The sequence below is a fragment of the Xenopus tropicalis genome, chromosome 3, assembly GCF_000004195.4.
Source record: "Xenopus tropicalis strain Nigerian chromosome 3, UCB_Xtro_10.0, whole genome shotgun sequence".
Lineage (NCBI taxonomy): Eukaryota > Metazoa > Chordata > Amphibia > Anura > Pipidae > Xenopus > Xenopus tropicalis.
In genome coordinates this window covers 101,897,126-101,922,498 of record NC_030679.2, presented here as the reverse complement: position 1 = coordinate 101,922,498, position 25,373 = coordinate 101,897,126, and the positions used below count along the sequence as shown (strand labels likewise).

General features: G+C 38.8%; 1 protein-coding gene across 14 annotated transcripts in view; it reads right to left on the bottom strand.

Moving 5' to 3' along the window:
• Nucleotides 1–25,373, bottom strand: part of myo5a (myosin VA) — a 99,270-nt gene that overhangs the window by 63,408 nt on the left and 10,489 nt on the right. For all 14 annotated transcript variants that reach the window (XM_031899180.1, XM_031899183.1, XM_031899181.1 and 11 more), the window contains exons 2-4: nt 4,846–4,956; nt 2,572–2,743; nt 896–1,040 (exon numbers count right to left, since the gene is read on the bottom strand). In XM_031899180.1, the coding sequence (XP_031755040.1) occupies nt 896–1,040; nt 2,572–2,743; nt 4,846–4,956 (428 nt within the window). The remainder of the gene's footprint in view (nt 1–895; nt 1,041–2,571; nt 2,744–4,845; nt 4,957–25,373) is intronic.

Below are 25,373 nucleotides of genomic sequence, written 5' to 3'. Positions count from 1 at the left end.
AGCAATTACATTTACAAATAACTTTTAAAGAGCTAAAAATGTTAAATAAATCCACATTGGAAAGTTGCTTGGAATTATGTTTTTTTTTATAAGGCAAAATTTATTTTTGGGGTTCATGTGTCCTTTAAGTAGCTTGCCATACAGGGGAGTACAGTAACAGAAAAAACAATGTCTGGTTATTTACTGCTCTAATTAATTGACCACTTACATCTGCATTGGTATTAACATTCGTATTCACCTCTGTTCATTAAAATATCATTATAGAGCTCATGTTCTCTATAGATCAGTGAGGGCTTGCCCAGCCCTAGTTCCAGCCTACAAAGATGTTGGGTTTAAAATTTAAATTACTATCTGCTTGCAAGGGCCTAATTATCAGGTAGTTGTATGGAAGTAAGAACATAAATGAATAGTTGTAGAGATCCTGAATAGAAATATAAGCAACACCAAATTAACAGAACACTTAAATTGAAGCCTCACAGTGTTTTGTTTTGTTTGTTTTTTTGGCTGATGAGGTCAGCAACTCAGACGACCAGATTTTGTGCAAGGGCTACAAAGACTAATAATAAAATACCAAATGAAACATTGCATAGAATACATCCATCAATGACATTCTATAATTATATTTGAAGGTGAACGTCCTCTACAAGCAACAGATGCAAGTGACAGGATTTAAATCATTTGCAGAAGATATGGAAAGCTGGCAAACATGCACTTAGGCATGAGCATGAATATTACTAGTGCATGTGTGGTTCTTCCAAATGTTGCGCTTCCATTTTGATCGCAGTGATGCCAACTAAAATGTGCAATGTAGATATATAACGTTATCAGTACAGCGCAAGGGTCCATATCATAAAAGTAAATACATGGTATTGAGTGCAAATTACATTCTACAAACCTGGCCATTTGTTTATATGCTTCTTCCGCCACCGCAAAAATATGGGGATCCATGTCCCCCATATTCTGCCCACTGTATGCATTAATGATGTCTGAGCCATAGATGGGTAACTGCTCATAAGGGTTTATAGCTACAAGAACAATGCCTGAAAAAGACAAAAAGAAAGAATCAAGAACAGTCCCTTTAGTCCCTTTCACTTTAGCAGAAGTGAAATGTTCCCAGTCATAAAAATCTATTGCATTCCCAGTCACAACATAGGAGCAATGGAGAGGAGTGTATTGGCTTCTCTTTGCCTGAGAAAAAAAACGGAAAAAAGTGGGGAGAAGCCAATACACTCCTCGTTCTGTGTCACTGCACAGGCTAGGTATCAACCTGTATACAGAAACAAGTAACAGATATCAGTTTGAGAATGCAAAATTCACAATTTTTCTGACAATATCCACTCCGTGTGTAGCACAATGGAGGCGAGTGCATTGGCTTCTATCTGCTGAAAAAAAAAGTAGGAGAAGAGAGGCAAGCCGTGGCCATTGTGCTGTTGGCCCAAAGCAAAATATTTTGACAAAGAAAATACATAGAAGCACAGGCACAAGATAGAGACACATTATACAGGAATGCCCATTACCCCCTGTTCCTCCAGTAATTTATATAAATGGAAAGCACCAGTCATGGCTGAAACACATGGCTATTCATGTCTCTGAAATTCACCAATACTCAATCCAAATGCTAATACAAATAAACGTTACATTTGTTATTTGGTCATGGATTACAATATTCTCACAACATGGTTCAAAATCATGAAGCTAAAACTTTAAATCATTTTTGGGTAAACTCTGTGCCATGTGTCTATTAATTTAAACACAGAACACAATACTTTCTGCACAGTGCAGCTCATGCTTCTGTTTGTACTTGGGATGTACCAATTTGGTTTGGGATTTGGCCAAATCCTTCATGAAAGATTCAGAATTTGTCTGAATTCCAAAATAGTGGATTTGGTGCATCTCTAATTTGTACATGATCGTAAATGTGGTTCTTTTGCATGTTTTGGCAGAGGTTATCCTGTAATGTTTACAGAGAGATGCTATAGCAACACTGATCCTAGTGTCTGTAATGTGACAAACTTTTGCTGCTTTAAGGGGAAGTATACTCTTGTTCAGCATGATTTCATTGAATAGGGCTTGTGCTGAACATGCTTTTCAAATTATTTTCCTCACAACAACTAAGCATAGAGCAACTTTAGTCTCCCTATTAAAGCTGATTAATAACAAAAACCATGAATAAAATTGCAATTAAACAATGTATGTTCAGTCCTATTTATTGAGCTCAAGCTGAACAAGAGGGCATACTGCCCCTTTAATCAAACAAACAGTGATGTCCAACCAGCTTGCTTTATGTCTTTGCGAAAAAAATATATTCTTTATAAAAGCAGTCCATAAACTACAGATATAACACAGCGAGCATTACTGAACAATGAATGAATTAACTGTATTTTATTAACAAGGTAACAAATTCCTTTGGAAACCCAGACATATACTCATTATTTTAAAAGGATGACCCAGTGGAAAATGTCATGGATACCTTGCCTTAAACGAATTCTATGACAGCTATCAATCAACAAGCGCAAATGTATTCTTAGCAGTTATTACTTTGCAAAGCAAAATGGACTCGGCGTCACTTACCGCAGTAGGTATAAATGAGTTTGGAGTCTATAAATCGCACTTTCAAATTGTGAAGTACAGCTGGCTCATGGAGATAACTCAGGGCAGTGAGGTCATTCTCTCCCACCAGGATGTCTGGGTTTCTCAGAGGGGGGAGCTCCTTTGTCTTGGCATCGAGACGGTATTCCAAATCCTTGAGGACAGAAGGTGGGAATGAGTACAGTTTCTATACCGCTGCTGAAGATTAGATCATAGGAATAGCTAACGACATTTTGGCGTCTTAAAACACTGCTTGGATGAATTAGAAACTTAGAGATAATCAGGGTAAAGTACAAGATGATGTTCAAGATCCAAGTTAAGGATGAAAGGCCTTACAGAAAAGCAGAGAGACACAAATCTTACTTCAGGACAATACTACAGCATCTAATATTTACAACACAACACTGTCTATACTTTTATCAAAGAAAATTCCTGACCAGTTGATGTACTTAGTACTAGGGTCCAGTTTCGGTTCAGGAATCCGGGATTCTTTTTGCGATTCAGCCTTTTTTTAGCAGGATTCGGATTTAGCCGAATCCAAAAATTCACGTGATTTTTCTTTACATAAACACAAAACTTCAATCGTTTTGTCAACCTATTTGCCTATGCAAGTTTGTATATTTGTATATGCTAATTAGGATTCAGATACGGTTCAGGATTCAGATGAATCTTTTGTAAAGCATTCGCAATACAGCTGAATCCCAAAATAGTGGATTTGGTGCAGCCTTAATTATCATATCCTGTATATTTCTTGTATTGACACTTCTGCAACTATTTTACACTACATTGTGGGCATATTTTACACCAATGGGCAATGCTTGCAGGTTGTTTCTCCCTGACCTATTTGTCAAAAAGAGAGTGACCCAGCATTATGAGCAGCACAAATCATATACTTCCCACACCTGAAAAACATCATACCTAAACTGAACTATGGTGGCGTTATAATGCTTTACATCTGCTGTGAGTGGGCAAAAATACTGCAAAAGAACTTGATTCAGTGTACAAAAACCTTAATCTTGGGACAAAGTTCATCTTTTCAGCAGGACAATTATTCCAAACACAAGGCCAAAGTAACACCAAAATGGCCCAAGAACTATAAAAATGGCCCAAGAAGTATAAAAAAACAATAGAATATTTGAAGATTAGCCGATATTACGCCTATTTACAAGACAATAAAAAGTTAATTATTAGGTTAACATCTCCCTTAGCATGGTCATTTGTGCCATAATTAAAACATGACAATTTTACAGTATCTCTCTGTACAATGTATCAAAAACAAGCTTTGTAAGCAGTTCCTGCAATGGAACGTCATCCAAATACAGCCCTAGTGACATCAGCTCTACTTACACTTTGTAGGGGTGTTATACCACAAATGAGGTTGGGGTACAAACTATGGTAGAGTTGCCCCTTTGTATAATTTGTTCTAATTAAAGTCTCTGTAACAATATGTGCCTCAATATGAACAATGTCATAAACTTTTCTTGCTTTGTTTAGTAGCCATGCTTACGTTCAGCCAAAAATAGAAAACCGACCAACTCCCTTGTGATTTGGGTTAACAGCATTGTTTATATGAGTCACATAATTGCAATTATGTCCAGGAAAAGCAAGAAGTTTTTATTTAATTTAGTCATTTGCAATCCAGTGATGTGTTTTATTTTTATATATGCAGTTTTTAGAGATAATAAGTCAGAGTTGACAGAGGATACAGTTACTATTGCATTATACTGTTTGGGAAAACTTTGTCCACTTTTCATACTAGAAACAGCTGCCTGAATTTGCCCCATTTATTTTGATGCTCTGCCCACAAACGCCTGGAGGAATTCATGCAGCACCTCATATCTACAGTACTTTGTGCTGCACCTACATTATTATAAAAGTGTGCTTGATGCTTTCCCACATACCAGCATTAGATAAGATAAATGGCAGGATAAACTTGTTGTTATGAACAGCTTAGTATCACACTCTGTAAATTAATATTACCCCCACTGTCCTGAAAATATATGGTACAAAAACTCAATTATTTTCAGTCTCTGCCTACTAAAAACGAATCACAAAATGACATATGGTATTTTAACAGTATCTCACAGAAAGAGGGCACCCTGGGAAAGGGGTATAGTTAGGGCATTTTGGAGTCTAATGTCTGGATACTTTGAGGGACAAAGATGAATAACTAAAACATCCACATTTATCAAAGTTGGCAGGAATGCAGTATAACAACTAAGGAAACATTAAATAAATGTTACAGTTTTTCCTTACCGTGCCTTCCTCCAAACGTAACCGAAGAACAGTGTCCCCAGGCTTATAGTCCTTGAGGATCTCTGCAGATTTCCATACTTCCTCCGGGTCAGGGATCCAAACCCTTGCATGCTGCACAAATAAAGCAAAAATGGCGTTATAGCTATATTACAGAAAACCAGTGTATAAGAATATCAGGTATATAGGCATATAATAAGCTGATACCATTGCTATATACCAACAACATAATAAATCATATAATAATTATAATAAATTAATAATATCACTGCATTTAAGGTTGCCACCTGTCCAGTGAAAATTATCCCAGATGCCAATGTTATCATTAGGAAAAAAGGTTAAAACTACAGGAAGGTTGGTATTTTTTCCAGAAAAGGTGGCAACCCTAACAGCATTATTGTAAGTTTCATGACAGATGTCAAATGTGAAAGTCCTTTATTTTTTTATATAGGTGGTACCAATAAATAAGCAAGGATGAGGGACCCATGTGCCTGATGACATACAGATGGCACAAACGGTAACATGTATGATAATGTGATGACATAATGATCCATCTGAACCAAATGAGTCAATGGGCAATGTGTAGTAAGTTGAGCACAATTGCTGAAATACTACCATCAACCTGCAGATATCACTTTACAATACACAATGATGTCATTTTTATCATTTGTTAATATAGCACACATGACTTACTGAAACCTGTGTATTATAAAAGATAATTGCCCCCATTTTGCAAAATATTATTTCAAACTGTGGGATACAATCAATTATTAATAATATTGTAAAAGGTCCTATAACATTGATGCACAACATGTGTCTTATTTAGTATTTTTTTCCTGTCCAACAACACCAGATAAAACAGTTCCTCATATTTATATAATACACCAAGACCAGTGACGGTCCCACTACAAATTAAGCTGGATTGTCTCTCATTGCTTGTTATTGTGTGCTCTCTTTTTTCTCATCTAATCATACTGACCAATTTCCTGGGCATTCATACATGAGGGCGAACAAGACTTGAGTCGGTCAGTTTAAATTATGACCATTTTCTCCAAAATAAGAAGAATATATATTCATACTGCTCTAATGCCTTGACAACCCATCTACATCTATCCATTATTGCAATGAAAAAATAAATCCATGTGAAATCCAATATGCAGAAATGAATGCTATTTCCATAAAACAACAGAGCACAAATCGCCTTTTGTATATCTGACACAAGATCCAAGATCTCATATTTCAGAAGATGGAGTCTGTAATCAATACTACACAATGTTACATACTGTTATAGAGCCTTAAAGATAATGACTGTTTCTAATGGATCATCTTAATTACCTAATGAAGTACAGCCAATCACACCCACTGGGACATGCCCTTTCCAACTGTGCCACCAGCCCTGCCCCAGTATAGTATAAATGCAAAATCTCATGGCAGTGGATTGGCTGTTGCTGGGACACAAAACAATACTGAATGTCCAACATTTAAATTGTAGTCACTATTTTACTGACTGGCTGATTCCAGTCCACAGTTTGCAATGTGCTGCTAACAAACATGGATAAGTTATTTGCAGAAAGACAAAAAAAGGTTGAGTAAGAACAATAATTAACCATGAACAATTTTATTTAAAAACAGATATATTATACATAATATCCTACATTTTGGATGCATGTTGACAGGGCCGGATTCGAGAATAGGGCGCTGCCCCCTTGAGCCACCCACCAAACTCCCAACACCTCCCCCCTCCCCACACACGCGTGTGTGCCACTCGCATATGGAGCAGTGGGAAGAGGATGTGCTAAAGTTTCTGTGTGTCTGGTCCCCATTGCTCCATATGGGTGCGGCATGCCGCCCCTAAATTTGTGCTGCCCTAGGCACGGGCCTTTGTGGCCTTGCCCCTTAAGATATTCTTTAACATAAAACAACATTTGATCAAACAGTATTTCAGTCACTGGCTCACCATGAAGGGAGAACCAATATGTCATAGCATGCAGCAGTCATATGTTGGGGGGGTCAAGTTATTATAAACGGTATCTTGAAAAACGGTCCCTTTGAAAATCCTACATCAGTTGCACGTGAGCAACATGTTGCTCCCCAACCCCTTGGATGTTGCTCCTGGTGGCCTCAAAGTAGGTGCTTATTTTTGAATTTCTGGCTTAGAGGCCAGTTTTGGTTGCGTAAAAACCATGTGTGCTACCAAACAGAGCCTTCTGTAGGCTGCCAGTCAATATAAGGTCTACCAAATAGCCAATCATAGCCCTTATTTGGCACCCCCAGGAAGTTTTTTATGCTTGTGTTGTTCCCCAACCCTTTTAACTCTTGAATGTGGCTCACAGGTAAAAAAGGGGGTCCTACATAATAGGGGCCATTAACTCTTTGAGGGTTATATCCGTTCTGTGGACAGCCCTGCACTCAGTGATGTACTGCTAGTGGAAATGACCATTTTATTCACTAGTACGTGCTGTGCCACAGCAGACTAACACAACATAACACAGTAGGCTTTGCATTAAGGAACAGCTCTCATGTCTAGAAAGCCAAATGCTCTTTGGCATTGATTCTCTTGTCCCTTTTTGCTGACAATTAATATAAAATATTATGATTTTCATGGTATGTTTTACCATTTGGAGCAGAAACAAAATGTACTTTGATAAATAACTCTGTCAGAAAAAGAGGGTGGGCGAGCGACAAATGAAAGCAGTTTAATCAGCCCTTTGCCCCTGCTGCCAGTCACACTTCCTACCAAGGGAGATAATAAAGCATGTCTTAGCATACAGAAATGGGATGTTTAACCCTGTGCATGCTGACAAGCATAGCATTTCCAGTAGTGGCAATAAAGGTGGAATTTCCCTTTTTAGAACGTTTAAATGTTATAGATGGTCTTTTCAAATGGGCTTCAATTTTATTGTTTACGGTTTTTCAATAGTTGGCCTATCTATTCTGCTTCTTTCTGGCTTTTAATTGTTATCCTTATAGTCTGACCATTTGCTATTTGTGTTCCATTCCTGCTGACTTTTAATCACTAAACTTAGATCCTGGGCCAACACTCTGGACTGGCACTGGCCTGGTGAACTTTCCAGTACAAAAGGAGGCAATAATATTCACTGAAAGAAAGTGGCAATTGAGAAAAGGTGCCAAACCCTACCTGCCTAAAGCTTTGAATTATGGGAGCTACAACAAACATCTAGCCCCTTCTTCTATATAAACTGCTAGCAAAAGGTAAAGTTACACCCATTACTAAACATTACTTAATTATTAGGCATGGGTGCAATATGTGTGATCATATTATTCATACACAGAGTAAAAGAGTTCCTTAGTACGCACCCATAGCTATATATGAAAAACTTTAAGATAGTTTAAAATAAGACCAACCAACTGCCCCCTGCAGTGGGTCATGGTTAGGTGGTGGTCCATATTTGCTGCCAGCCCAGCTGACCCTCCCTACTCTGTCCCAATCTCATGACAGCAGACAAAGATTGTTGCTGTTTATATAAAAACTGCATGGAATAACATGATGCGAGATTTACTAAACAGTAAATTTGAGTGCACCCACACCTTTACCAGTCTAGATCTAATAAGCAGTTATTTTAAAAGTTCCCACAGAGATGTCAAGTGCCTGAAATTTAAAAACGAAGAACTTTAATGAATGACAGAAAAAGCTCTCTAAGGGCTCAGTTACAAAAACAATTATTTATCCATTTGAGCTCAGGTACAATTTGGCCCATTTCATGTGCATCAGATACAGGGAGTACATCTATCATTACAGATTTAATGCTGGCCATGTATACAGAGCAGGGCCAATGCATGACAGCGCCCAAGGCAAGACCCATCATCAATTATTTTCTTGTACTTGGTGAGAGTAGACTGCTTAATTAGCAACTTTACAAAGTGAGTAGATCATGCCTTCAGGTCTTAATACTTAAAATCATTTTAAAGGCTTGCAAGTATTGATACCAAGCATTTGGTACAGAAAAAAAAGTGCTAGAGAGACCTATTGGGTGTTAGGTTCCAGAGTAGATAGAGAGAGAGAGAGATGTCCTATAAGCATAGCAAGTTAGGTTGAAAAAAGACACACATCGATCAAGTTCAACCTTTTTTGTCTATATATAAGCTGAATTACTGCTAGCTAGAGAAAGGCAAAAAAAAAAAAAAAAAAAAAACATCTGAAGTCGCTCCAGTTTTCTGCATAGGGTTATATTACTTCCTGACCCAAAGATGGCAATTAAACCAGTCCCTGGATCAAGTTGTACTAAGAGCTATCTCCCATACCCCTGTATTCCCTCATTTGCTTACAAGCCATCCAGCCCCTTCTTGAAGTTATATAATGTATCAGCCAGCACGACTGATACAGGGAGAGAATTCCACAGCTTCCTCCTTTCTTCTAATCGGAATCGTTGCTCCCGTGTCTGATGGAAGATGATTTTGCTTCTTATTGTCCAGTTAATATTATCCTTTATTTATACAGTGTGCTATATTCTCCTTGAAAATCCTACTACTGCAAGCAAAGAAGAATGGCTGATATCATGTACGATTATCATTGTCACATGAGATGATATGTAGCAGAACACATGCACTCATCCAATCACCTTTACTGAGAAATGTACACAGTAATTGGCAACACACACAAAGCAGAACCAACAGATGGTCAGGAACACTATAGCAACACATGGCCACAAATTTTTCCAAGCAATTGAAATATTTCTGGAAGACATTGATGAAAGTTTAATCATCTCTGAGCTGCGCATGGTATATGTTACACACCAAGGGGTGTATTAACATTGGAGACAAACATCACCAGTGATGGTGCCCAAAGCAACCAATCAGAAATAAGATTTAACGGTCACCTATAAGTTGGAAAACAAAAGCAAAGATCTGATTAGGTATCATCACCAGTGATGTTTGTCTCCAATTTTAATAAATAAATCCCTTTGTGTTTAAGTACTGATCTCATTAAAGCATCAGTCTATGTCTGAGACAAGTCAGCAATGTATTCTATTCTCTGGTACCGATATAGAGATTCTTCCCAAGAATCCTTCTCATAGTAAACTGCGTAACATGGATCACCATGGAGACAGAACTGCTACTCTATAGCCACAGCAGATAGATGCTTAATATATCACAAACCAGTAGCACTGAACATCACTAGGAGATAATTATTTCAGTAATTTGTGAGAGTCCTAGATGTCTTATTCCCTTATTATATGGTACAGGTATAGGATCTATTATCTGGAATGGTTGGGACCTGGGGTTTTCCAGATCTTTCTGTAATCTGGATCTCCTTAAGTCAGTCAAAATATATTTAAACATAAATTAGACCCAATAGGATTGCTTTGGCACCACTTCATGCAGCTTAGTTACCATCAAGTACAAAGTTCTGGTTTATTATTACTGTTATTAAATTAGTTGGTTACAATGGACTTTGTGGGAGATGGCCTTCCCGTAATTTAGCACTTTTTGGATAATAGGTTTAAAGAAAGGTGATCCCACACATGTATTAAGAGTACTAGATGAACATTAATAATAAAACAAACAAAAAAAAAAACAACTTTCCCTTTCTCATCTTTATATTAAAGTTAAGTATATATTTAGCAGGCCAAATCTGGCTACACAAATGACTTTCTATATGGCTCTAACAAACATTTATTCAAATTGTCAGGTTTTCCTATGCAATAATCCTTGAAAGACAAGGAAACCAAGAGAAGTCAAATGCTCTGGGTACCAAAATTACTTACTTTTTTTTACCTACATTGGGATAAAAGGTCTTAAGGGAACTAATAATAAAACTAAATTATAAATGCTTGAGTACTGCACAGTCACAAGCACTCTCTTGCATTGTAATATGACCACACCTCCCCCTTAATGGCACATTTATAAATGGGGAAGTCTCATTATTTAGACAAGTGTTTCTTTCAGGCATCTCTGGTCTTCCACAATAGAAAAATAGGAAACAAGAAAAAGAATTGATTCAGTTACTATCTATTTTATAAATGTACCATCCCCATTTAAACTCCCCATATCTGAGACACTGGCCATTTACTACAGCTGAACTGCATAATGATTTTTATTTGTATTTTTTATTTTAATTTTCAAGTATATGGGTAAAGAAAAAAAAAGGGGGGTAGGGTGACTTGTGTTTTTGTTTATTTTCATGGGTGAATTTAATTTCGATATTCCCCAAACCAATGTATCATATACGTCTACTATTCTAAAAGTCTCTAGGCAAGTGAGGCAATTAAATGTATTTATTTAAGTTTTCATAAAATTTATATTTAAACCTACCCCTTTTTTTTTATTCTTAGGACTTCAATGTATCTTATAAAAATGAATACATGACCCAGTCTAAACCCTCACTATGCCAGAGAGGGCCTGATGAAAATTCAGGAGGTAGGACAAGGCAGACTAACAAGTACACATTATTAAATGGCATTTCATGCGAGAATCCCAGTGAGTCTTAATCACATGCAAACATCAGCAGACTGTACACTTTCCTGAGAAGACGAAAAAGGCTCTTTATCATTTTGTTACATTCCCGGAAATAACAAGCAGACTGCCCCTTTACTGCATGAGAACCGCCTCACTGACTCAACATAGAAGGTAACTGGGATAACAAAATACAGAATGACATTTTAAGCACCTCTTCAATTTTGTGGATGCGGTAACAACCCGTGTTTACAATGATTTTGTAAGTAATTTTTCACTACAGAATCATGTCTGTCTTTAATGCAGTGCTGCCCAGGACTGAAACTAGGGGTAGTCAGAAGAGGCACCATCCTATGGAGCAACAATGGGGGGGGGGGCAGGGCAGGTACCTCTCCTGCCTACCTCTAATCCACGTTCCCTTGTCATTGTTCCTGTGGGGGCAATGCCCGTGTGTGCGCACACACATGGAGGGGGAGAGTGCAGAGGGCGAGGTTGCCTAGGGTGCCCGGTTGGCTTGGCTTGCCCCTGGTGTTGCCCGAGGGCCTAAAAATCACAGCCATCCAATAGTGGCTTTGGGCCTTGTCCCTTGCCTACAGAGATTTCTCCAGATTCTCTGAATCTTTTATTGATATTATGTACTGTTATTTCCCCAAATTCTTTGCAGTATTATCTGGAGGAATGCTGTTTCTAAATCATGGTAATATTTGCCCCCGTGCAGAGTTTCACAGAATGGGGTACCCTCCCTATCTTTACTTCTGAGAGACCCAGCCTCCCTGAGATCCACTCTTTTTAGCTATACATAACTTTTCTAGTCCTCAGTTGCCCCTGTCCCACTTTTTCGAAATGTGCTGCTTGCATCAAATTCAAAATGAGCAGATATTTCTCAGAAAACGCTAACATTTCTCAGTTTCAACATCTGATATGTTGTCTTTGTACTATTTCCAATTTGATATGAGGTTTAAATGATTTGCATATCATCCTGTTGTTTTTATTTATATTTTACAGAGTGTACCAGCTTTTTTGGAGAATGGGGTTGTAGTTGTACTAAAAGAATAAAAGAGGGTTATCATATGACATAACCCCATTAGATGAGAGTATGAAGGGAGGTGGGAGGGAAAGTGAGTCAGAGTTGGGTACATGCTAGCTGATTATTGTAACTTCAGAAATCAGCATTTTCAGGAAATTGCCAATAACACAGTTGCCAACTGACAGTTACTTGTGCTGTTGCCAAGTGCCACTTCCTCTGAAGCGACTAATCATCTTAGAAACAAGGGGGTCCTGCTGAAATCATTATAGTGCCCTATAGACAAGTAGTGCTGCCACTGCTATTTTGTAAGGGTAAGGGAAAAATAAGGTTAAAAAGAAAAATAGTGTTATTGTTAAGTGGCCAATTCTTCCTGTACAGACACTGGCAAGTTGTATCTGTGTAGTAGTTATGGATCATCCCCAATCTAGCACTTCCTAATTAAATGTTCATTAATGTTTGCCTCATTTTTGTTACACACTAAGGAGAATACATTAGAGACAAACATCTTTGATGATGCTGCCCATAGTTACCAATCAGATCTTTGCTTTTGCATTCAAATCTAATTGCTGACTGGTTGCTATGGGCAACATCACAGGAGATGTTTGTCTACAATGTTAAGTACTCCCCTTATACTGAATTATACATGTGCACAGGGTGATGTACATGAGCTAATATCTGCTTTAGATTAGCAATACTTTGGTTATATAAGCAAAACAGGCATTTCAAAAGCAGTTCAGGGTTGAAAAAAAAAATGCAATTTAAATGGAATTACAGTCACACACTGAATGCGTCTCAGAGAAACTGAAATGATCGCACTGCCTTTTAATATTATAAAGAAAGAAGTAGGAGGAATTTAGTACAAAGGTTAGGGAATCACAGAAACAGTGCAGGGGTCAAATAAGAGAATAAGGTCTGATACATAAGAAGAAGAGACATGCTTAGCCTCCTATAACAAAAATTCCAAATACTTACACAATCTTAATAATTAGGGCACTTACACTACAGAGCTGATGAAAATATATTGGCTTTTCCCAACCTGCATTTAAAAGCAGGCGAAGAAACAGCCTGGTGTGGCATTACCCTTAGTGCTTAGTTATAAAGTAAGTGCATCCCTGACATAGTTGTACTCTGCACCTTGTGACATCAAATTGCAGGTCTTTGCACTTCATTCTAGACCTGTGGCCAGTAGTGCGACTACTGAGGAAGCAGACCCTGCAGCTGCAGGCGGGTGGTCGGGGGTACACGGGGCCCCCAAAGCTATGGCTCTGTTTGTGCTTATGGGCACTAAATGTGTGATAGGGGCACAAAGTGCAACAAATATAGCCATTTGTACCTTGTTTTTGAATATGGAACCCTGTCCAGTAAAATTAAATGATGGTTAGTTATCGCCCTACCTGCTGTTTATGGTTACGATCACCCCCCTTAGCACTCAAATGGTACAAAGTCTCCTTGTTAGAGGGATGATTTATAACCAATGTGTTAATCTTAAGGGGGAAGTCTACCTATACATTAATAACATTTTTAGTAATGATGCAACTATAATTCTAGGCAATTTTCCTGCATAAAATAAACATATAACTGAAAACTGAAAAATGATAAATTTTTAAACATATTTACAATTGACATTGCACTGCGAGAGCTGGAGGCTTAACTGGAAGTATTTTAACTGGCTGAAGAGGCAGAAGAAGTACCTACATGGATAATAAGTGCATGTCTGACTCATGCATCTGCAGGGAAAGTGATGCACGGCTATTGCAATATTCTTTTGGTAAATGTGAATCTCTTTAATAGGGATTTTAACTAATAATTCCATAGTTAATTAACAAGACATGCTCTAGCCCAGGCGTCCCCAACCTTTTTTTTTTTACCCCTGAGCCACATTCAAACCAAAACTTGCCTCCTAGGAGCAACATCCAATGTGTTGGAGAGCAACATGTTGCTCATGAGCCACTGGTTTGGGATCACTGCTCTGGCCCTTATTCCCTTATCACAAAACGGTTGATAGAACTTAATCAGTACTTCGATGCTAATCACCACAATTTCCATGTTTGTGCAAACTGTACAGAGCCTGCAGCTCTCCTGCTGTTGCTGAACTAACTCTACCAGAAATACTCTCTTCCCCACCAGCAAATGATGCAGCTGCAGGGTTGCATGGAGTTGTAGAAGAGTTGCTGTCACACATTTACATTGAGTGGCAATCACTTCTGCTGGAGGCACTCTTAACAAGGAGAGCATGACATACTTGAAGGCTAGGTTCTACGGCAGCACACATTCCTTCCTTTATACCCAGCCTTGTACACGTGATCTTGGCTCCATATGATTTCAAAGAAAAGAATGTTTTCAAGTGCTGTCAAGTTATAGCCATAAAATGGGTGAGCATATTACTAATCCGTTTGGTTTGGGTGTAACTGCTGGCTGAGCTCACAAGTATGCACTTTTGCTTAATGTGCCGGTGTCAAACAAACAGCCTAGGAACAGAGCTGGAGGCTGCTGAGCACAAATCATTAAGGGAATAGCACCAAAGGCATTTACTGCTTTAGTTCTCATTGGCTGATACACTGGGGCTGTGTGCTACAAAGGGACATTGAGAGGAGACTTGAAAGTGTATTAATTTCAACGGGGAACTCTACCCAGCTTTTTCATGATTTTAAAGTAATAATATGGTTTAAAAGTTACCTAAAGCTGTCGCCGTGTTCTCCTTCCGATCTGGCTGACTGCTTTGAGACTTAAAAAAATTTAACAGTAGTGTCCTCAGCCTACTTTCAGCCAGCATCCTCCAAATCCCACAGTTACAATTTGTAACATCAGCGTCAATACAGGGTCAATACAATAATAACATCTAATTAAATACAAAATATAGATCAAAAGAAAGAGCTACAATGAGTAGTGTATCTATGAGGACCATGTGGAAAGAATTGTAATGACCTGAATGTTCTACAGGATGAATCTAACACTTGCTCCTTTCATGCCATTCATATCAAGCACAGCACAGGGAACCAGCTGCAAGGTTTTAATATTTCGCCCTTTACAGTAAAAGAAAGGCATTGCCCCTTTAAAATAAAGCAGGACAACGATGAGCAAAAACTACCTTGCAGCCCTGTAGTAAATCCCTTTCATGCTACTTATCTGAATTCCAAAAATACAACTTCCATTAATTCACTTATTTTGTAAAAGTCAGGGTTATTTAGTGCAAAGCAGTGATTCTGGAATGCAACATTAGGCTAATGGCACACAGGACCTTTTGACTTCCGTACGGAAAACAGTACGGGTGTTCCGGTCAATGCTCTCGTACAGATATAAGCTCCTGCATTAGATTTCATCTAATTACATCTAATAGTGATCCTACTTTACACGAGCACAAGCACCCTATGGCAATCCACCTGCTGCAGATCTAAAACCAACCTTCACTCCAAGGGATCACCTGCCTTTAGAACAAAGTTTCGGTACATAAGAAAGGCCCATTCTGGTCATAAAAAGTAATGATTCTGACCTAACTAGTAAATAGTGTTTTATAAACACTTGTGTGCATTCACTGATCAAGCATTTACAATTAAAAAATGTTTAGGGCAATGACACACACTAGCTGGGTTTTGTCACAGCAATAAAATGCCAGAAATGACTTGCCATTGTCGATGCTGAGAATCGCTGCAGGTACAATACTTAAATTGCATAAAGGCACAAAAGCACATATGAAGGCATTTTCACAGGATTACACAATTGTCTTGTTTTATCAAAGACAAAATGCAACACTTGTGTCATTACCTTAAAAATCTATCACAATACATTTTAATAAAGACCAGGCCATGTGAATGACAAGAACAGATGAGACTAGGAAAAAAGGGTTTCTTTTTAGAAGAGACAATATACAGTATTTAAAGTTTAGCTTCGGTTTTCTGAAATATACATGTATCCTATTCATATTCCCGTCATTCAATCAAACCCCTGCCTGGTTGCTAGGGTAAATCCCTAGCAATCAGATTGCTTCTGAAATACCAAACTGGAGAGCAGCTGAACAAAAAGTTAAGTAACTGAAAAAAATTACAAAATTAAAAAATGAAGGCCAATTGCAAGTGATCTTAGAATATCAATGTCTACATCATTCTAAAAGTTAATTTAAAAATGTTAATTTAAAACCCCTTTAAAGACAAAAGAACATGTGCATTCTGTCCTTTCTGCTCTCTAGTTATTAGAGATTTAGGCAGGGCAGGCAGTACTCCCTAAACTGGCTTATTTTCCTTAACTTCAAAATTCAATAATGAATGTAATTTGACAGTCCTCTTCAAGATTCAACAAAGCCAAATGGATAGTACATTTTAGAGAGGGAATGCAATAGCATCCAAGAAAAATTCTGTGTGATCAGATTAAGTGCAATGTCTTGCACTGGCAAAGCAAAGTTGAGTTGCATAGCTATGAATCACACAGAAGTATGCTCATATATTTGATTCAGTGTCTGTTTACTATGCATGCACTTCTATTCAGCTTCCTTTCTCTGTCTTCGTATTGCTGAGTCAAATACATGATCATGCTTTACCACTATGGAAAATATTTGTCTGGCACTGAGGCCACTCACTGAGGGCCAACACACACTGATCCAAAACTGCCAAGGCAGTGCAGTCTGGGCTACTCCTCAGAATGCTATGTTCCTACATAGCTGCTTAGTTACACAATGTGCTCCGAATCTGGCACAATCTTGGAACTTGGAACAATGCAGATACACAAATTGCCATGTTTTTACCGAAACCCCAACTTTTTTTAACCAGAATTTAACACTAAAAAGCATATGCTGCATCTTGGTGTGGGCAATGCAGACACTAATTAGCGTTTTGGTAAATTGCATTCAAGTCGTTGCACACTTTTTCACTACATTGCACTGCATTTAACTTTTGACACATGGCATCAATAACTGTATTCAATAGGCAGAAATGAGTTTGTTGCAATGGTTGCATGACACTAAGGGGACAGTACATAAGAAGCATGTCCAGGCTTCCAGTAATTCCAGGTTTCTTTTGCACCCATGCTCACAACTGCTATCACTTGTTGTTACTGCAAGTTGCTCTGTAGCAAGTAAGGACCCAAGTGCCTTTCTATATAGCATTAATGTGCACTATTCTGCTTCCATTTTTGCAAATTGCAGTTGTGCTTGCATTTGTAGATAAGCTCTTATATCTGGACAGCAAAGAGTTTGATGACTTATGTAGCTGGCGTACCTCACAATGCCAATAAATGTATTCATTCATTTATCAGCCAAATCTGCTTTTTAGGAGAAATAAAAATACAATAAACACAGATAAAGTCCAACAAGAAAGCATGCCTATATTATAAATATATCAGCTGTTATCACAGGGTTGTTAAAAAAGGTTCCTCTGTTGTAGGGTTAGTAACAGTAAGGGCAATGACACACAGAGCTACTTGTCGCAGCTACAAAACAGACAATTCTGATCACTGTCTCTACCTGTGTTTTTACAGAGACAATTCTCAGTACTGTTTATGGCAGGATATTTTCTTGCACTTTGTAGCGGCGACAAGTAGCTGGTGCACATATAAACAAACATACAAGACCTGGTTTTCATAGTGTACTCACTTTAACATAAGCAAAATCTAAATTGTTCTCCATTTTCCAGCCGTTAGGCAGAAAAAAAGCAAAAATCCTTCAGGGCAATAAGAGATCTTGTTTAATCATACGGTTTTATATCCCATCGGATAAGAGCTGGGCTGGAGATGCGCAGAGAAAGGTCTGTATATGAGCAAGCCATATCCCATACTGACTGACAATAACCATATCCGGATCATCTGCCCTACAATTACAGCACCAAACACCCATGGAAATCACAAAAATGGACTTGTGACATACCATTCTTGGGTTGAGAATGAAACCATTGTTGGACTTTTCCCTCTGAAGGGGGAGACATGAGCTCATTTTTTAAGGTCAACAAAAGCTAATAGTGTTTTGCTAAGAGAAATAAGCAGTCTTGTGATAATCAAAGTGTGTGCAGTACTAAGATATCAATTTTATTGATGCCAGTGCTTTTATTTAGTGGTGAGGCTAAGAAAATAAAAATTACCCAACTAGGGCAAATAATCACACACCTACGGAACATTGTACCAGAGGAGTAAATGCAGAAGGTTAGTACTGCATGATTTTATCAGGATTATCAGCCTGCATCATGCAAAGTGGCCCAGAATTCCTAATCCTATAGATCCAAAGCAATGCAGATAGTGTGCAAAGGATCCCTGTTAGACTTTGGCTAAAGGCTTTTAGGGGTTCCATCTCAAAAGGTGTTATGTTGTAATGAGAAGATCCACCTAAACTACTACAGCACAAAGTCTAGCAAAATTATTTTAAACCTCAGCCCTCTCCATTTTTGTTGTTAATGAACTATCCTCAGCTCAGCACCAAACATCACTGTGCCAGATAGCTTGAACTTTTGGCCTTCTTCTAGGTGCAGGCAATTACAACTGTCATTAAAATCAGCAAGTGAAAGCTGTAGGCAATAATGGCTCAGGTTCAGGGTGTTCCTGTGTCTCTGAGCTACAACTACACAGATAAAGAGACTGGAGAGACCTACATGCATAGTAACATAGGTTTAAAAACAAAACACATGTCCACCAAGTTCAACCTTTTATGCCTATATAAAAACCTGCCTAACTGCTAGCTGATCCAGAGTCAACAACACTCACATGAAGCCTCTCCAATCTGCTTCAGAGAGGGGAAAAATTCTTCCTGACTACAAGATCAGACCAGTCCCTGGATCAACTTTGTACTAATAAATGTCCTCATTTGCTAATTTGTTAAAAATACACCCAACCCCTTCTTGAAGCTATCTAATGTATCTGCCAATACGACTGATTCAGGGAGAGAATTCCACAACATCACAGCTTTCACCGTAAAAAACCATATATATATTTAGACGGAACCAACGTCGGACTGAGATGGCAGGGGCCCACCAGAAAACCCTGGACCATGGGCCCACTCTCAAAACTTTAATTCCTTCTCTCCTCCCTCAAACTCTTTATTCTCCTAGTCTCTTTTTATCTACATACTATACTCTATTCTTCTATCTATCAAGCTTCCTTGTTCCCATACAGAAATAGGGAATGACCATGAAATAGTCTAAATAATTAGAAGCAAGAGGGCCCACTGATACCTGGGCCCACTGGGAGTTTTCCTGTTTTCCTGATGGGCCAGTCTGACACTGGACGAAACCTCCTTTCTTTTAATTGGAATGGATGCCCTTGTATCTGGTAAATAATCCAATAAAGAGATTATTGTATGGTCTCCTTATACATTTATACATAGTTATCAAATCCACCCTTAAGCGCCTCTATTTTCCAGGCACACTTTGCAGTTTTAGAGAGACAGGCAGAACCAAGAGTCAGACAGACAACAAATTAAGAATACATGACTCAGAATTATTCATTAATTCCTGAAAGGCACAGGCCAGAAGAACAGCGGGCACAGTCTGCACAGCAGTTTTTAGAATGTGACATCCTGACCAACAGTTAGAAGCCCAAACACTGCAGGGACCATGCTACTGCGGCTATATTTAGCTTATTATGTGCTGTATGCGCATTTGCCTCCTGCCCTCTGCATGCATGTGGATATGTGAGATGTCACTAAGGAACATCGACTTATAGCCAGTGCCAGGGGTTATATGAAAGAGACACAAATGATTCACCAATACATGCTACATATACAGGAAAGTCTATTCACTGAGATTATCAATTACATTACAATCTGCATTCACTGGTCAAATACATGTCTTCTTCTCACACATAAGAAAAAATCTGCAGCATCTTCAATGAATCTAAAAAAGAAACAGCAGCATCTTCAGTAGATCTAGGCTATTGCTGCTGCCTGGATTTTTCATGATTAAAAAGATGCAAACATTACCATTTAATCCTCTCTTAAAAACGAAAAGCTCACCTGAAAGATTTTAAACTTAAAAACATTTAAAAAGTAACATTTATGTTTTGTGTCAATACTAAAAGCACATATAGAGAGCAGCAATGTCCACCAAGGAGACTCCAGGCTTTTGAATGACAACAACCAGAATTCATCAAAAGCCAAATGCATAACCTTGAACAGCAATTCTTAATTCCACCTTTGGTCAAAGTTAGGAATCAGTTGATAGATGCAATATTATATTATATATTACTATTATATTAAACTGGCTGAGGGCGATATACATTTTCTATAATAATGTATATTACTTTTGATGACAGTAGAGTTTCTGTCCTACTACAGATACAGTATTTACGCATAAGACCAAGACATGCATAGTACAGGGAACCAATAAGCATGCACAAGTTGCTTATTGACCACACATTACTGTTGCACAATCTGCAACAACACTTTCCCCCTCCATATACCAAGATCCATGTACATTGCCTGTACTGGGATTCAAAATAGGCCCTGGCATGTCAAATACATAGAGGCCCAAACAGCTTTGCACCAGCCCACTAAGTAGTGACTGCCTATGGCATCTTAATAAATACATAGATTACCAGTCCATGCCTGCCTGCATGTTATATCAGCTGCATACCTCACAATACTAAAAAAAATTGCAAATAGGAACAAAGAAAAAAAAATCCATGCATAGTGCGGTGAACTTTTTTTTTTTATCACTTGCACTTTTTGAGACTGCACCCCCTAAATACCACTCCCATTTTACAAAATTTGGAAGGTCATTTAAAGTTTGAACATGTGTCTGGGGCTTTTTGGATCTTGTTTTTTGTGTTATTATGGTTTTGCTATAAAAGGAGAAATTGACCTTTAAGGGCTCTGGCACACGGGGAGATTAGTCGCCCGCGACAAAACTCTCTGTTCGCGGGTGACTAATCTCCCCGAGTTGCCTTCCCCTGCCATCCCACCGGTGAAAATGTAAGTCGCCGGTGGGATGGCACACCCGGCGGCGCGATTTCGCGCATATCGCCGAAGTTGCCTCGCAAGGCTTTTTCGGCGATATGCGCAAAATCGCGCCGCTGCGTCTGCCATCCCACCGGCGACTTACATTTCCGCCGGTGGGATGGCAGGGGAAGGCAACTCGGGGAGATTAGTCACCCGCGAACAGAGAGTTTTGTCGCGGGCGACTAATCTCCCCGTGTGCCAGAGCCCTAAGATGTAAGTCTCCGTTCCACCAAGAGACCTGTTTAGCTTATTAGTTACAATTGTATCTAAGTGCAGGTGTTGCCTGTTAAGTATTCTGAGCTATCTGCCAAAAGCCTACTATCTTTTTGGCATTCAGTGCAGAAGATCAAAAGGGAAATGAGATTCAATAAGAATCCAGGACTGTGGGCTGAGCTGTTAAAATCAGGACTGTCTCGTGAAAATCAGGACAGTTGGGATGTATGCGTCTATGGGCAATGGTACTTTTTTGCTCTGCTATATTGTATACATTGTATGATACAAAATGTAACTGTTACAACCTGTTTTCCTTCAGTTGTTCAAAGTCCCCTTTAAAGGCCTGTGTTGTTTAGCACCTTGATAATAGGCTGGAATGAAATCTAGTAATACTGGGCTGGAACACAATATTTGTACTTGTAGAGAGAACTGGCTGAAGAATAGATTACAAAGAGTGGTGGTAAATTGCACATTTTCTAATTGGGCCAGTGTTGTTAGTGGAGTACCGCAGGGGTCAGTAGTTGGTCCTTTGCTTTTTAACTTGTTTATTAATGACCTGGAGGTGGGCATAGAAAATACTGTTTCTATTTTTGCTGACGATACTAAATTGTGCAAAACTATAAGTTCCATACAGGATGCTGCCACTTTGCAGAGCGATTTGACGAAATTGGAAAACTGTGCCGCAAAATTGAAAATGAGGTTTAGTGTTGAAAAGTGCAAAGTTATGTACATTGATAGAAATAATATAAATCTATATAAGTTATACACTAAATGGTAGGGTTATGGGGATTCTTAATTGAAAAGGATCTGGGGAGTTTTGTAGATAACAAATTGTCAAATTCCAGGCAGTGTCATTCAGTGGCTACTAAAGCAAATAAAGTGCTGTCTTGTATAAAAAAGGGCATTGACTCAAGGGATGAAAACATAATTTTGCCTCTTTATAGGTCCCTGGTAAGGCCTCACCTTGAGTATGCAGTGCAGTTTTGGGCTCCAGTCCTTAAGAAGGATATTAATGAGCTGGAGAGAGTGCAGAAACTGCAACTAAACTGGTTAAGGGGATGGAAGATTTAAGCTATGAGGTTAGACTGACACGGTTGGGGTTGTTTTCTCTGGAAAAGAGGCGCTTACAAGGGGACATGATTACTCTGTACAAGTACATTAGAGGGGATTATAGGCAGATAGGGGGGGGTTTTTTCCCATAAGAACAATCAGCACTCCACAGGCCACCCCTTTAGATTAGAGGAACAGAACATCCATTTAAAGCAGCGTAGGTGGTTTTTCGAGGTTGAAAAAATGCCCTTACCAAGAAGAGAAGGAAAGGCTAAGTCACTTGGGGGTGCCAAATTCTTAGGCACCCCCAAGTGACTTAGATCACTTACCTTTTACCCCGGGCTGGTGCCCCTGTTAGGAGCGAACAGCACCAGCCCGGGGTAGCAGCGAGCGCTTCATAGTTCCTATTCGCTTGGGTGCGCATGCGCAGTAGAGTGAAAAGCCGAACTTAAAAAACAAAGTCGGCTTTTTACTCTACTGCGCATGCGCTGGCCGACGGATTTCGCTGGGAGAAGAAACAGGAAGGAGGAAGCGCTTCCTACAGGTACCCTGGGCTGGTGCTTTTTTCTCCTAACAGGGGCACCAGCCCAGGGTACAAGGTAAGCGATCTAAGTCACTTGGGGGAGTCTAACATTTTGGCACCCCCAAGTGACTTAGCCTTTCCTTCTCCTTTAATAGAAGATTCTGTTAAAGCATTTAAGAGGGGCCTGGATGAGTTCTTGAACAAGCATAATATCCAAGGCTATTGTGATACTAAAATCTACAGTTAGTATTGATGTTAGCATATATGGTTTATGTATGTGTTGGTATAGATTGGTAAGTATAGGTTTGTCTGTGCTGGGTACACTTGGAAGGGTTGAACTTGATGGACTCTTTTTTGGAAATTTGGGGTAAAATAGGGGAAGTGGGTGGGGAAACAAATTCAGACTACTATTACCATCTTAAAGATTAATATATATTTAGCATTGCATTTTAAATGTACTGTGACCCTCACTATTACCCCAGACACTAATGATCTATAGTTATGGCTGTCTGAATACAAGCTCTTTCTTATTATTTACTATAAAACCATTAGGTCATTAAACGGCAATCTTTTCAAGGCTGAAACCCCACTTCTATTGCGATTTTTTTTTTTTTTTTTTTTTTTTTTTTTTTAAACTAACACCATATATATGTCCAAGTATGTAACACTGTTTCCATTATAATCCCTATTCCAGTTTCCAATTAACCACTAAACACAGGCAGAAGGGAGAGGGCCTTTCTCAGTGCTGTCTGGGGATACTAGAAAGGGTATTAACAGATAAATTAAACATGATTTACTTTTTTTATTTTAGTTGACCCAGATTCTCTGCACTGCCCATTGTCCAGTATTCTTCAAGTCCATTCCTGATTAAGCATTTGCCTGTGCTCTTTTCACTTATCTGTGCTTACAGAGAGGGCATGGCAGGAGATTAGACCAAATAAGTAATGTATTACAGACACGTTCTGAGCCAGTTGTTTTGGGTTGACTGAATTCCATGACATGATGCTTATTCTCACAGCCAAGCAACTTTGCACTATAAATGCACCATCAGTTTCCCTTGGCCACTGAACAAATAACCAGAGCATGGTGGGATTTTTCATTTACTGGCAGGCTGATAACTAGACAGATGCACCGACCCATATGTATTACAGTAAGAAGTAGATACATTGAGAAAATTCCTAAGGCAGAGCACAGCCACAGGGAAAAAAGTAGTGACAATGCACGAACAATCTAAATGCAGTCACCAAGAGACACTGATTCAACTCACCTATCAGTAGTTTGGTCAGATCACTTAGCAAAAAATGCAAGCAAACACAGAACTGTGAATTTCTAGTTTATGGCCCAAAATACACACTGAATTTGGTAATCGGCCACCTCAATTTTTTGCCTGATTAACTTTAGCTGCATTATAGAAATCTGATCAACCAAACTGACCACTTTAAAGGATCGGACAATAATAGTTTTGTTGGAAATTGTATAAAAAAATATTTGTGAATATCACGATTTAAAGGGGACCATACATACACCAGTTACATATATCCAGGCAATCAGTACATGGGACAGTCAGTTATTGTGCAATCTGGCAATCCACACTAATACTCGAAATGGCACCTGTTCAGGTTAACTGACCAAACTAGCAATTGTATGTAACTCCATCTGGTGTCATATCCACTGTTCACGTGAGTGTACTGCATCTGTTGACACTATGGTGCAAATGGAACACTGGAACAACCACCTGGTCAAGGGGTGGAAGTAGCTCCAAGGCTCCCCTGTGTCAGTAGGAGCAGCAGTGCTTGATTTGGAATGGAAGGCAGGAAGGACTGTATGCCTCCAAACATAACTATATGGAAGTTATAACTATATGCAAGGAGCACATTTTGATGCAAGTACCTTTAATGAAAGAGGCTTTATGCACAACTGACTGCAGGGAAATTTGCAGGACTGCAACTGCACTTCCTCTAGCATCTCTAATTATTAACATCAAATTATAGGGTCTGTCACATGGTGGAAATGCTCTGTAGCCTTTGAATTTTGGCAAGATGTCTGTAATGATTTCAATTCCTTTGCCTCTCTAATTTCTCCCCCCACCATTTCCTACCTACTCCATACACTAGATTACCCTTCTTCATCAGTCCCCAGACAATAAAGACAAACCCTTTCAGACGCTTTCTAAAATGTTACCTTTAGGGCAGCTCAGGAGGACTGAGAATTGATTTATGTTTTACAGAAGACACTGTCACTTAAGAACATTAGGGAATCTCCATCACATTTCAAATGACTCTAACCAAATCTCATGAGATGTTGTGCCTATGAGTCTGTGGGTAGGGCAGCTGTGTTTTTCCATAAACACAATGCCAAAAATAATTATTAATTAAGTCAATTATATGCATCAAAAT